General features: G+C 37.2%; 2 protein-coding genes across 2 annotated transcripts in view; both read left to right on the top strand.

Annotated features, from left to right (window-relative positions):
- LOC107557129 (semaphorin-5B-like) overlaps window positions 1-9,433 on the top strand; it is a 68,321-nt gene extending 58,888 nt beyond the window's left edge. Inside the window, exons 13-21 of the mRNA XM_016240458.1 lie at window positions 1,506-1,649; window positions 2,689-2,836; window positions 2,926-3,154; window positions 4,215-4,433; window positions 4,517-4,687; window positions 6,841-6,981; window positions 7,073-7,111; window positions 7,200-7,408; window positions 8,327-9,433. Coding sequence (XP_016095944.1) covers window positions 1,506-1,649; window positions 2,689-2,836; window positions 2,926-3,154; window positions 4,215-4,433; window positions 4,517-4,687; window positions 6,841-6,981; window positions 7,073-7,111; window positions 7,200-7,408; window positions 8,327-8,488 — 1,462 coding nt within the window. The 3' untranslated portion in view covers window positions 8,489-9,433. The remainder of the gene's footprint in view (window positions 1-1,505; window positions 1,650-2,688; window positions 2,837-2,925; window positions 3,155-4,214; window positions 4,434-4,516; window positions 4,688-6,840; window positions 6,982-7,072; window positions 7,112-7,199; window positions 7,409-8,326) is intronic.
- LOC107557130 (tripartite motif-containing protein 7-like) overlaps window positions 8,884-14,524 on the top strand; it is an 18,989-nt gene continuing 13,348 nt past the window's right edge. Inside the window, exons 1-2 of the mRNA XM_016240459.1 lie at window positions 8,884-8,916; window positions 8,976-9,023. Of these exons, the coding sequence (XP_016095945.1) occupies window positions 8,884-8,916; window positions 8,976-9,023 (81 nt within the window). The remainder of the gene's footprint in view (window positions 8,917-8,975; window positions 9,024-14,524) is intronic.

Raw genomic sequence — 14,524 nt, forward strand, 5'->3', positions numbered from 1 at the left:
TGAATGAATGTTCCAATTATATCTTCACCTAGAGCTTGTTTAAACACACACATCACCAGGTCTGGGTGCGAGAAACTAACAGGATGCAATGTTTCAGTATAACAGCAGAAGAGCAGCTGTGGCAGATCTATAATAGATGAGTAATGAGCTGCTAATACATCTTTGTCAGAAAGCCACTTAAGTTTAATAAAACTGATGTTACCTATCAGGCTCTAAAGTTGTGATCACAATCCTGCAAAGTCATTATCGGGCCCTTAGAAGGAGTCGCTTGACTTCAGGTGACTTCAGAGGGACTGTCCTTGTCAATAAAGGGGTAATATATTGGAAAACTGCCCTTCCCTTCATATCGTTTCAAACCTGTATGACAGGTTTAAAGTCAGTGGGGTTTTGGACCCCATTGACTTCCATTGTATAGACAAAAACAGTTCCACAGAAGAGTGAAGTAAGTATCAGTGGGGCTATTGTCGACTAAATCTACAAAAATAATTTTGTAATTGAAATAATCTTAAAAAATAAGGAAGTTTAAATTGAAGTCAGTGTTATGGTAGTTAACTAAAACTAAAAATGAAACTAAAATGAAGACTATATATTTAAAAAAAATTATTACTTGAAATTAACGTTAACTGAAATAAAATATAAAAAGTTTTTATTTCAGCTAGTTGCCAAGGCAGAATTTCTCATTTTAACTTAGTTTAACTTGATATACTAAAATAACTCAAACTAAAACTGAAATAAAAATCAGTAAGACTAGACAGACATATAGACAGACAAAAAAACTAAAATGACAAAAACATAAGCTACTAAAACTTTCAAATTAAAATGGAAAATATAAAAATAAAAAACTGATTCAAAATATTGTACTGAAGTACTAAAATGACAAACTAAAACTGAAATAAAAGTAAATTCAAGCTGTATATTTAACAAAAAGTAAATAAATAAAGCACTTAACAAAATGACTGAAACTTAAACAAATTAAATTGTTAATATAAAAATAAAAGAAATACTAAAAATAAATAAAACAAATAAAAATGTCAAAAGCACACAACAAAATTATTGAAATGTAAACAAAATTAATTTGCAAATATAAAAATAAAAGATAATCCAAAATATGAGTAAATACTATAATAGTATAGAAAAAAATACACTGAAAAGTATGGACAAAGACACATTTTTAAAACAATTGTTTCTACACAAGAAAGATGTCAAGCGTCACTTACAATTTCTTCTCAAAAATCTAGTTAACTGAACAGATAACTCTGATGTCACCATTATGACATCACAGCCCTTATCACATGACCGCTCACATTTACATATCCACACCGATACAGTGTGTAGCAGCTGCAGTCATGAACGATAGTATGTACTACATTGACAAGAAACATTGACTAACATACAATAACAAAAAGTGACAAATATGGCCTCTTTAATGTATTGTGGATAAACTGACAGGTCACCAGACTGTGTTAATGTGTGGTATCCATGCTAATCTGCTTCTGTTGGTTCAGGAACGGAGGCTGGACTCCCTGGTCATCCTGGGCCGAGTGCAGCACCAGCTGTGGCATTGGATTTGAGGTCCGACAGCGGTCCTGTAACAACCCAGCACCCCGACACGGAGGACGCGTATGTGTGGGTCAGGCACGAGAGGAGAGGTGATACGAGAGGATAGTTTTGATTTGATATGATTTTATAAAAAAAAGGCTCTTAAGAGTCATTCATCTGGGAGTCAGACTATGCTTTTAATTCACTACAGTTGAATCATAAATGTCAAGTGTTCAGGAATCGGTTGGACTACACTGAATTTGCTCTATGGTTTTGATTCACTAAAAAGAACCAACTTTTAAGAGTCATTTGTTTGATTGTCTAACTAAACTGACTCATAAGTGTGTAACCGTGCATCTCAATGTTCATACTACCCATCCTAAATAGTATGTGAGATTAGAATAAGTGTGTCCCAAAGCATAGTATGTTGAAAAGAGTATGCCAAAAGTCTACTATTTCAGGTCGATTTTTGAAGTGTGGATCCGTGCACACTCTAATGGCTAAAGTTGCCCACAATGCATTGCGCTTTGGCGAAGAATTCGGTCAAGAACTACAAACACGAGTAAAACGCATTAGAACTACAAACGTGGTGGATGCGCGTGATCGACGGTTAGGTAGAGAGGCTTTGAAAAAAGGGTTTGAGTTACTAATAATCAACATTTAACTTGGTAAAAAATATTTATTTATTGTTATCCGTGTTATATTTCATCTGCAACAGCAATGTGAACTTTTATAAACATACATTTGGTCATTAACTTTTAAATGCATCATTATGCAGAAAATATGAGCAGAGTTCTCGCATGAAAGACCCGCGACTGGCAGATCAACGAGCTACTTCTTTTCTCTCCAGTACAGTAGGAAGTTAAATGAAATGAAATATGGAGGATGTTAACTGTGACAAGAAGTTTGACAGGCCAGTTAACAGTGACAGGGTGCGTGTAACAGGTTAAAGACGCAGTTGTGTGACGTGATAGTATGTCCCAAAGCTTGCCTACTCTTCTACTACACACTCAAAGGTGTGTACTTTTTCTTCACCAAAAGAGTACATACTTTAAGGGCGTAGTATAAGTAGGCACACTGAGATGCAGCATAAGTGTTTATTTGAGCTGACTGGAAGATGATTCGGTTTCATCTGTGTGTGTGATTCAGATTGTGTAACGAAAAGAATCCATGTCCTGTTCCGGTGTCCTGGGTCTCCTGGAGCGCTTGGTCCAAATGTAGTGTTCCCTGCGGTGGTGGAGTTCAATCCCGTGTTCGAACCTGCGAGAATGGAAACACATGTCCTGGTTGCCCTCTGGTAGGGTCTTAAACTGGTCATATAAAATAAAATAAAAAAACCCTAATATCGGAAAAAGTTTTGAAAACCATGTGTGTTACTGTATCCAGGAGTATAAGGCGTGTAACTTGGACCCGTGTGCCGAAGTGAGGCGGACCACACCGTGGACACCCTGGTACCCTGTTAATGTGACTCAGATGGGGGCGAGACAGGAGCAGCGGGTCAGGTACACCTGCAGGGCTCTCCTCGCCGACCCTCACGACCTGCAGCTCGGCAAACGCAAGATAGAGACTCGCCTCTGTCCCACCAGTGATGGAGCTGCTGCCTGCGAGACTGATGGTACACACACACACAGCCTCAGAGGCACATACTCAAATATGCACACATCCTGTTTAAGATGGGGCGGCACGATTTTGGGGGAACAATCTAATTGCTGTTTTCTGATCAAATTTGCGATTAAAATGTGATTTGAAAAACACCTCTATGTTTGCTATGCTTGTTTGTCGGTACAATTTGGCCCGAATTGTTGTAATTATAAATCAATAGATTTATAAAATAATAATAATAATAATCTTTTATTTTTATTTAGTAGTAATAATAATAATAATAATAATAATAATTATTATTATTATTATTAACAAATAAAATATTAAACATAATAAGAATTCATTATTATTATTATTATTAAATAAAAATACTAAAAATATACCACTATTATTTTCATTTAGTAGTAGTAATAATAATAATAATTATTATTTTACTAGATAAAAATATAAAAAAATAAGAATTATTATTTAGTAGTAGTATATTAATATGAATATATTTGTTTAATTAAATTATTATTATTGTTGTTGTTAAATATAAATATTAAACAAAATAGGAAATATTACTGTTGAATATTTCCCTGTAAAATAAAAAAAATTGTATTTAAGTAAATTGTATTTTACAGTACAACTGTAGAATTACAATACTAATATTTATGGCTGGTTTAATTTCCTAATTTTCAAACATTTAACCATCACACTTTTATTTTGACAGAACACCACAGGGAGCCTGTAAAGCTTCACTTTTGTTGACAGCAGCTGGTTAATAAGCGCTTCTCATTACAAGTATGGGTAGATGGTTGCCACGTGTTGCATTCCTAAATGCATAAATGACCTAAACTCAGATCAGATGCAGAGATGAAGTTTGTGTGGAGCGACATTTACATGTGAATCACGCCACTTTGAGACACTGAAAGCACTGTATCATGAGCTGCTCGTGTGTAAATAAACACAGTGCTGCTCTTCACTTTAAAACGCACCATGCATATATTTATGTAACGAAATCGCAGCCTTGATAATTGCACTAATCCATATTGTGCAGCCCTACTTAAATGCACACTTTTATATTTGTATAGGTCTAGTTGAGGATTTGATGAGAATGGGTCGACCTGTGACACAAGTGCAAGGAGCCGCCTGGTCGTCATGGGAAACGTGGTCCGCATGTTCCAAAGAGTGTTCCAAAGGCTTCCGCACACGCAAGCGCTCCTGCGCCACACCGGATGGCAAGAGCACGCCGTTCGCCTGCAGCGGAGCGCCGGTCGAGTATCAGGGCTGCAACACTCAGCCGTGCCTAGGTCTGAGAGTGCTTTGTATACTTTTAAGTATGTCACTCATGTCCTGTTAATGGAGTAGTGTAATAACAGGTGTTGTTTTTCAGTGAAGGGGGCGTGGTCATGCTGGTCTTCCTGGTCTCAGTGTTCTACTTCCTGTGGTGGCGGTCACAACCAGCGCTCCCGTACCTGCTCTAACCCTTCCCCTGCTCATTCTGGAGACATCTGCATCGGCCTGCACACAGAGGAAGCGCTCTGTAACACACACGAGTGTGAAGGTGAGAAAAAACTTGCAGCATTAAAAGAATATTGTTTTTTTAAAGGGGAGGTCTAATGCTATTTCATGCATTCTGACTATTTACACTGTGAACGAGTTGGATTCTCATGCTAAACGTCAAAAAATGATTTGGACGTATGACGGAGTACAAATACACTCCTTCAGGGTTCGTATAAGTTATGGAAAGTTTTTTTCGAGTATGGCTCTGTATGACGTCATAAAGGTCAGAATTCCTTGTATGGGCCGGAAGAGTGCGCACACACAACCAGAGCGAGAGCAAGAGCAGCCCATCTACATGTTTCATTCGGGTTACGGGAGTCGTCGGCACAGGACTTGCTTGAGAAAAATGTCTTCAAAGACGTGAACAGTGGATGCAGTTTGTTTTTTCGGTGCAGCAGCGGAGTTGCTCAAATGTGTTTGTTTGTTCCCGTCATTTCGGTGACGAAAGTTTTATAAACAAGACCCAGTTCGACGCTGGATTTCAGACGGGGGATCAGATTCTGGATCAAATATGTATGGCAGGATCTGATTGTTAACCATATTTAATTTAGGCCCCGTCCACACGGAGACGTGTTTAGCTGTATACGCATAAATGTTGTATCGTATAGGCGTTTCGTCCACACGAATCCAGCGTTTTGGGAGAGTGAAACCGATATTTTTTTTAAACCGGGTCCCAGAGTGGATAAATCTGAAAATGCCACCCTTGCGTTTTCGTGTGGACAGCGAATCCGTATATTTTCTGAAACGATGACGTCATCAGCCCACGTCTCGCCCCTAGTCAGACACCGCAACGTCACGTAACAGCAACAAAAACATGAACAAACACCGAATGATTGTCTTTTTATTAACTAACATTAACATAGATTAATAAATGTATTGTTCCATGTTTGTTTGTATACCGCGCGCAAGGTTTATGCGCACAGTCCAAGTCTTCTTCTCCATTTTTTGTGTATCTCTGTGGCAGAATTACAGCGCCACATACTGGTCTGGCATGTATACTACATCGTTTTGTGTCGGTTTCGTGGTTTCGTGTGGATATTTCTTGAGACGGGGGGAAAAAAAAGATTGGATAGGGAAAGCTCTGGCTTCGTGTGGACGTAGCCTAAGACTATTATGTTTTTTTGTTCCCGTTTTATTTATGTCGATGTCACAACTTGTAGACGATCGCTACTCAAAAGCTGCGTGTGCTCGTGACTCTTTAGCTCCGCCCACGGCATGCCTGCAGTAGCTCGACTGTTTTCAGCTACAGATGTAGCATATTTCATTAGTTTATTTTTGTATTTTTACTAATGGCAAAACCCCTAATGTGCATCTGTGTTTGATTTAATAAAAAGAACCGGCTCATAAGAGTAATTCGATTGGGAATCGATTGAACTGTAGCAGTTGTTTTGAATGTGACTGATTCACTAAGAATAACTGGTTCATAAGAGTCATTCATTCTGGAATTGGTTGAACTACACTAGTTGTACTGAATGTGTTTGGTTCACTAAATATAACTGGTTCATAAGAGTCATTTATTTGGGAATTGGTTGAACTGTACCAGTTATACTCTGTGTTTGATTCACTGGTTCATAAGGGTAATTCATTCAGAAATCAGTTTAACCCTAACAGTTGGAACAGTACTGTATTTGTTTGATTCACTAAGAATAACTGGCTCATAAGGCTCATTCAGTCAGGAATTGGTTGGTCTAGTTAATCCGTATATGTTTGATTCGCTTAAAATAACCTGTTCATAAGAGTAATTTGTTTGAAAATTGTGCTAAATGCTTTTAATTCACTAAGAGAACTAAAAGAGTATTTTTTTTCAGGAAACAATGGTTTTGGTTTTGATTCACTAAAAAGAATCAATTATTCCGAGTCATTTGTTCGGAAGACTAACCACACTGGTTCTTTATTTGAATTACTACAAACAAAACAGCTTAAAAGAGTCATTCATTAGGGAATAGAGTACACAATATGTTATACACAATACAGTAGTTTCACTGTATGTTTTTGATACACTAAGAAGAACCGATTCACTCGTTTGTGAATCTGTTGGATTGGGACAGAAATCCCCCACTTTCCCTTTAAATACTCTGCATGACTGTGTTAATGATAAGTAATGATAACACAATTGTGAAATCTGTGTTTGCTTATCTTGCTCACCTGTGTCAGGTGGGTGGGGGGCGTGGTCAGAGTGGGCGGAGTGTAACGAGGAGGGGCTGCAGCTCAGGACTCGTACATGTGAAATAAGCTCCGCCTCTTGCCAAGGAAACTCCACAGATCAGAGACGGTGTCGACCCAATGAGAGCGCAGGTTAGTTAATTTCCCTCTTTTTTTGTTTGTTTCTTTCTGGCATCTCAGACTACAGCGTTGTTTCACATGCACATCTTCATTTTGTGTCTAGTGCTGTCAAAGGGGCAGAAGAGGAGCACAAACTGTGGAGGTAAATCTGACTTACATCATCCAGCATTCAGGTTTTGATGTGTCTAATGACCCTAGTGAAACATTTCTTTCTGTTTTGTCTCCTGCAGGGTTTTCTCTGTTCCATTTGGTGCTGACTGGAGCGTGTTGTTTTCTGGGAGCTGTTTTGTTGTCCATCCTGGTGTATGTGTACTGCCAGAGACTCCGCAAACCCCCTCAGGAATCCGCAGTTATCCATCCCAGCACCCCCAACCACCTACACTATAAAGAGAACAGCTGTGCACCCAAGAATGACCTATACACACCCATGGAGTTCAAGGTATCCCATCATGCCACAGTGTTCTCTCTGTATTACACTTGTGCAGTGGTCCTTAACTGGTGGGTTGCAGCCACAACACTGATAAGTGCAGATAATAAAAAGCACTTAATCATATAATCATGTATTGTTAATATAGAGAAATAAATAGGCTTTAACTTTTAAAGGGAAGGAGAAAACAATTCCTACAATTCAAGAAACCAAGAAACCAAAATAGTCATTATTAATTGTGCAAATTGTTTGGCCTATGCAGTTCATGATTATTTTATTTTATTTTTTAAATATGTTAATGTATTATTAATACATAATATATACTATTGTTATATATTCTAAATATAATATATGAATTCATATTATTTGTTTAATGAATAATTCTGGTCTTGGTGCAGCTGAGACTGACAACACTCAATTGTTTGATTTTAAAAACATTATTATTTGTTATTTTTTAAAATAATTGTTATTTATATTATATTTTTAAAATAATAAATAATAATTAAATAATAATAATAATGATTAAATATATAATATTAAATATTATGTATGTTTTAATAAATATATAGTATATAATTATTTAATAATAATAATAATAATAATTGTTATTATTATTTCATTATTATTTTTTACTTTTCACTAAATAATTCTTGTCTTGTGTTGGGATCTCTTGACATCTTTTATGAAATGAAGGTCTGAAGCAGTTGAGAATCACGACTCTCTAATCTGTCTCAAAGGAAACGGCTCTCGTTCCTTCAATCCGTCTTATTCTATCATTCCTCATTTTTCAGTTCCCTCTCTTCCCTCAGAGCGTTGACATCACAGGGCCGCTGCAGCATGATGCAAAACACGCTGTGGCCTTTGAAATATTGAAGAGACTTTCGACATCTCGTGTGCTCACCTTTTGTGCTTTCTCTCTGTTCCCCGCAGACTCTGAATAAGAACAACCTGCTTCCACCAGACGAAAGCTGCAACTTCTTCCCATCAGCGTTACCGCAGACCAACGTCTACGCCACCACATATTACCCGTCTCCTCTGGGCAAATATGACTTCCCTTCCATGGATTCACCCTGCAGCTACATGCACAGCTGATGCATGGACACACATCTCATGCTTTCTTAGGGCTGTGTGACCACGGTTCCACTCCCTCATCCCTCCATGCAGATGCATTGGCTGAGCGCATAATCTGCATCTCAAAAGACGCAGGAAAATGCAAAGGAGTGATGTTCGGATAAGATGGGCCCATGTAGTTTCCTTGTAGCATTTCCTTTCCTAAATGTCATCTCGAACTGGAAGTCACGGGTTCAGCTGATCACATGTCGTATTAACTACAAACTGACTCTCACAAAGCATGCACACTTCTTACAATGCAAAGGAGCAAGAGGAATTCTGGGGAATTCTCGAAACTGAATTGTGACGTACTACTTTATGTGCTGGCGTCATAATCGAAAAACTGCAATGCAGAACTCGCTTTGAGTCGATTAAGCATGAAGGCTTACAGACAGCTGCGACGTCTCACAGTAAGCCCAAACATCTGTTTCCCTTATTTGATCTTGGTTTACTTCTTTTTCTGCTCCAGAACTCCAAGAACTACAAAGATGTGAGATACATGGAATCAGGATTACCGGTAATGTGACTGGTTAGCATCAGTGATGTATGGATGAACTCATAAAAGAGACTGTTATCTTCAGTGTCCAATAAAAGACCTGCGCTCATGGATATATGGCCGTCCACACACTGTTACACATATGGCTGTGGATTTGTCCGTCAAGACACTTTTTAAAAGGAAAGTTCACCAAATATGACAGTTCTGTCATCATTTACTCACTCTTATGTCATTACATACATTTATGACTTTATTTCCAAAGGCAAAACACCACATGTGAATATGGTAAAAAAAACAACATTCTAATAGATATCACCATATTTGCCCAGTTGATTAATACAGTGCATTAAGATAGCTGTTGTGTATTACAAGCTTTCTGAAATGTTGTTTATATATGCAAATGATGCATTATCTAATTAAATATGCAGTCATTTGCATACACGTCAAGAACAGAAATCTGAACATTGGATTTCTTGTTTCATTTTGTTGACCTATTAGAGATTTTGGAGATCTTTATCAAAAAAATGCACCATATGTTTAGGAATAAAATGTTCTATGAATCAGATGAATGATATATGAACAAACCAAATGTGTAAAAACTTTCAGGATACAGATGGAAATCAAACTAAAGTTTAGTCTAAGTTGAGAGAACTGTCTTTAAAGATATGTATTGCAATTGAAATCTACAGACATAAGTTGATAAAATGTAATAAAATAAACACTTAAATGTTTATTTGGGATGTTTTCTTTCCATTAGTCTGAAAGAAGACAAGTTATGGAAACAGAATAGCCCAAGTTTTAATTTACCAGTGCATCAAAATGTCACATTCTGTTAAACTCTTTTTCACAAGTAATGATATGAAGATGAGTAAATAATGACAAGATATATACATTTTGATCAATGAATCGTTTCAAATGAATTGTGACTGAAACATGGCAGTATGAAATAACTCGGTGTGAGTTTTATTGAATCTAAAGGGATGTACGTTTGTGTGTATATATGTAGCTGGCATTATATATTTATACACAAATTCGGATTTTTATTTTTGATGGAATCAGGTATTTTTTTCCTCATAACTCCACAGTGAACATACAACAATGAAAGTAGTAACTTGTCTTCAGAACCCTAAGAGTGCTCAGATTTACTCTTCTTTCTTACGTATGACTATTTCATTTTTTTCTATCTGGCATCGTGTGTACAGTACGTGTTAAATGACAATATGTTTTATGAAATATTTGACGTTAATTCTTTCCAATGAGCCCAATGCAAGATGCAAACAGTCTGGTTGGATGTTGAATATGGCATTGGAAGCGGCCGCGGTCGTGTGCTGGAGCTGGACGCTTGCTGATGACGCTTTTGTACACTGATGTTGCATGGATGCTCTATTATCTGAATACAGACAGTTTTCTATGCAATAAAAAAAAAAGAAAATGATTTTCCAACATATGATCACTGCCTTTATACACTAAACTTTTTGCTAGGTTTTTATATGTTGTACATTGTAAAAATAAATATCCAGCTGGGTGTCAAAACACCACAGTTTACTTTCCTGTCAAGACCATCCATCCATCCATCCATCGTGTTGATATGAGCTGTTGTGTGTTCAGTGTGAAGGATTGTCCAGCGCAGGGGAAGTTTAATATCTCTGGTCATTAGCGGTACTGTAAAGTAGATTACAGTGTGACTGTGTTCTCTCGTGCACGTCGTGTCCTCGAGGCCGAGCCTGCAGACGTGTATTTAAAGTCTTCACTTCGCTCCATGTGATGAATGATGTTTGCGGTTCTAACAGTGGGTAAGTGATATAGCTTTTTAATGAGCTGTTTGCTGTTTAGAGGTTTTCCTCTCTAATGGGAGGAAACTAACCATTACCCAGCAGCTGGAGAGAGTTATCAGAGCAGACGGGCTATTTGAACTCAGACCTGCTGTGGCCTCCAGACACACCACTAATGAAAGCTGCTCAGAGGATATTCCTCCTGAAGTAACACTCACACATGCAGCAGAGAGCATTTATCTGCACTCTCAGAAAAAAAAAAAGTCTAATAATGGTACCTTTAGGGGAACAACAGCTTGTCAGTGGGGCAGTCCTCTCAAAGGGCCATCTTTATACCTTGTTTACCCCTAAAGGGTTCATAATATTACCATACGAGTACATATTGCTACTCCAAGGTAGTAATATGCACCCTTTAGGGATAAAGAAGGTACAACGATCCCTTTGAGGAGACCGGCCAACAGACAAACTGTTGCACCTCTAACATTGGGTAGGTAAAAAAATAAAATCAAAATCCTGTCTTTGCCATAAAATCGATGTTTTTTTTTTTTTTTGCATTGTTCATTGAAATTAAATAAATTTCCCCCAAAATTCGTATTACAGTAATGTGTCCAGACTTTTGAGCTTTTTTGTAATTCTCATTATTCCCAATTGTGATTAGATTATCAGTACCGTAAAAAAATGTTGCTATGTAAAATTTGATGTAAAACAATAAAAGCAGTTTTTTGAATTTGAATGAATTTTTTAAATCATGCAAATGTAATCAGTTATATTAAAATGTTAATTTAAATAGCATCTTAATATAGTTTAATAAATTAATATTATTTAATTTCATTTGTATTTTTATCACATTAAAATTGCAATACTACATTATTATTATAATAAAAAAAATAAAAGAAAATATACAGCATAGATTTGGAATGTTTATTTTGGGGTGAACTATCACTTTAACAAGGTGACTTGCAGAATACTGCACAGATTGTGTTTGTGATGCATTCTTAAAGGTCCCCGTTACTCTATGAGTTGACGTCATTTGAACTGAAACACAAAGACAGGGCGGGACATATCAAGCAGCCCCGCCCCCTTTTTAAAATAGCCAATAGCGTTCGTTTATATCACAGCTTGGGCTAGAGCCGTTGAGCTCCGTAAAGCCACATTTGACAGGGTATGCCAGCCACAATCTCATCCATATTGCTATAAAATATAGCATTCTGTGTAGAACTCAAATAGCTCCGATACATTTTGTGGTCTGCGCCGACTCGCACATGTGATCCGCTCCGTGCTATCGTGTCTCTGGACCGGAGCAGAGTGTGTGTGCGGTGCGGTGGTTAGCGGGACACAGCGCCAAACCAGACTTCTTCTTTTCCTCAATGGAAAGCATATTTACACTGTTTGAATCGTTCCCCGTCCACTAAATAGTGCACTACGTGCCATTCACTGTACAGAAAATACTCATTCTGTGGAAAAGTGACCGATTTCAGCATCTATTTTATAGTGTAGGGGGCGGGCGCTTCGGATTCTAGAGAGCATTTGATTGGACAGAAAGTTTGATGAGAAGCTGAAGTACGATGTGACGTCAAAACAATCGTTGAGTCGTTTTGGCGGAAGTGACGAACTGCAAGCTTTGAATGCTTATATCTTCTAAATGCGAATTTAGTCACGGTTTTGGAGCACACTGCCTTATAGATAACCTTAAGACTAACATATTGATACTAACACCCAAAATGGGGTTATGGGGACTTTAAGTGAGCAGCAGGATAACTGTCTTTTAGTAAAAAAAAAAAAAAGCACACTTCATACGAGCTACAGCTGCAATCCAGTCCAAAGTCAATTCATAATTTAAGAAGCTTCACTGGCTTTTTGCCCAGGAGTCAATGACTGTGACCTTCTGCAGATGTCGAGGTGGATTGGCAGAGATCTGGAGATGATGAGGAACTCACTTAAAATGGTTCAATCGGCTTGTGCATTTCAGAGTCTCTGACATGAAAGCGAGACGAAATACCGGCCAGTTCTTGATATCTGAGGAGGGGTGATGCTGGATTTTTGGAGCCTGTTATGTAGAAATCAGCTGCGATGGTCACAAATGTGTGGATGATTGAACACAGATGAGATGTTTTGGAGCCACAGCCGTCAGCTTGACATGCACCACCCAAACACCACACTCACTCGAAGAAGAAACTTCTCAAGAACATCATGCGGATTCTAAGAAATGAGGGTTGTACTGCCAGACTTGATTTCTACAGATGTAGTACACACACACCCATGATGCTGGTGTGAGTAAAGACATCTTTTAGAGGTTATGAAAGTCCCTGAAGGACGCGTCCAGCTTGATTTCATCAGCGTCAGTGAGCAGACGGACAAAAACCAGAGTGAAACACACTCACAAACACAAACACTGGAATGAAAGATCTCTGCGCAGAGACTATTGCCTCTTCTACTGAACAGAGATATACAGGCTCATTGTTTACTGATTCATTTGTTTTCATTTCGTTCTGTGATGTGTAGTTTGTTAAAAGAGTAAATGGATGGGATACATTTCAGAGCTCTTATTAATAGCTTTGGAATTCAATTTAGACTTATTACTGGGCCGATCAGAAGCGCTTCATGATCATTTATCATCACACATAAACACAAAGAGACTGTGTGTTTGCGCCTCAAATTTTCAAAAGCACAATTCAAGAGAAGCATGGTGAATTTAGGTAATCAGAGACACTTTTTTATCATTGTGCTGAATGGTAAAAAGTTGCCACGTTTACCTGAATTTACCCTATGGTTCATAACCAATAAATTAGCATATTAAACACAGTAAAATTAGTCAGGTGAGGTGCATAGAACATTACTTAAATAAGATTCTGTAAAATCCTGTTTTGTAAAATCACTGTGAAAAGTCTTTGTTACATTTACAGAAAAAAAATGTTTTTGTCTTACAGAAATGTACTGTAAAAAATTAGGAAACAAAACTTTTTCATTTATTTGTATATATATATTTTATTTTTAAATAAAGTATAATCAAAGCAATCACCCTTTGAAAGGTAAATAATACTTTTTCTGTATAAAATCTATTATTTAATATTATAAACAGCATAATTTTACTGTAAAATAAAATATACTATTAATAATATTATATTAGGAAAAATTAACTATTAGAAAATATGAACAAAAATATTTGCTGGGAAATCTTGTTAAATCTAAAAAAAAAAAAAAACTGTACCATTTGTAATTGTAACATTTGATATTGTTTTTCTTCTGTAGAATAGAAATTGTACTCTACTCATAAAATACATAATCTAGAGCGACACGAAGCCAAAATATGTTTAATAGGTTACATATATTTCATTAAAGTCGTTAATAAATGTCTGACTTCACCATGTTGTTTAAAACACCTCTCAGGCGTGACTTCTAATGAGATGTTTTTGTTCTTTCTCAAATCAAGCCTTTCAAAAACATGCGTTCTACTGTAGATTCCTACACTCTAAAAAATGCTGGGTTAAATACAGCCCAGTGCTGGGTAAAATAGGGACAAACCCAGCAATTGGGTTGTTTTGACCCAGCGTTTGGTTAAATGTTTAACACAACCTTCTGGTCGTTAATAAATGTGTGACTTCACCATGTTGTTTAAAACACCTCTCAGGCGTGACTTCTAATGAGATGTTTTTGTTCTTTCTCAAATCAAGCCTTTCAAAAACATGCGTTCTACTGCAGATTCCTACACTCTAAAAAATGCTGGGTTAAATACAACCCAATGCTGGGGAA

Source organism: Sinocyclocheilus grahami, unplaced genomic scaffold (genome assembly GCF_001515645.1).
Source record: "Sinocyclocheilus grahami isolate Dianchi unplaced genomic scaffold, SAMN03320097.WGS_v1.1 scaffold590.1, whole genome shotgun sequence".
In the NCBI taxonomy this organism is placed as follows: domain Eukaryota; kingdom Metazoa; phylum Chordata; class Actinopteri; order Cypriniformes; family Cyprinidae; genus Sinocyclocheilus; species Sinocyclocheilus grahami.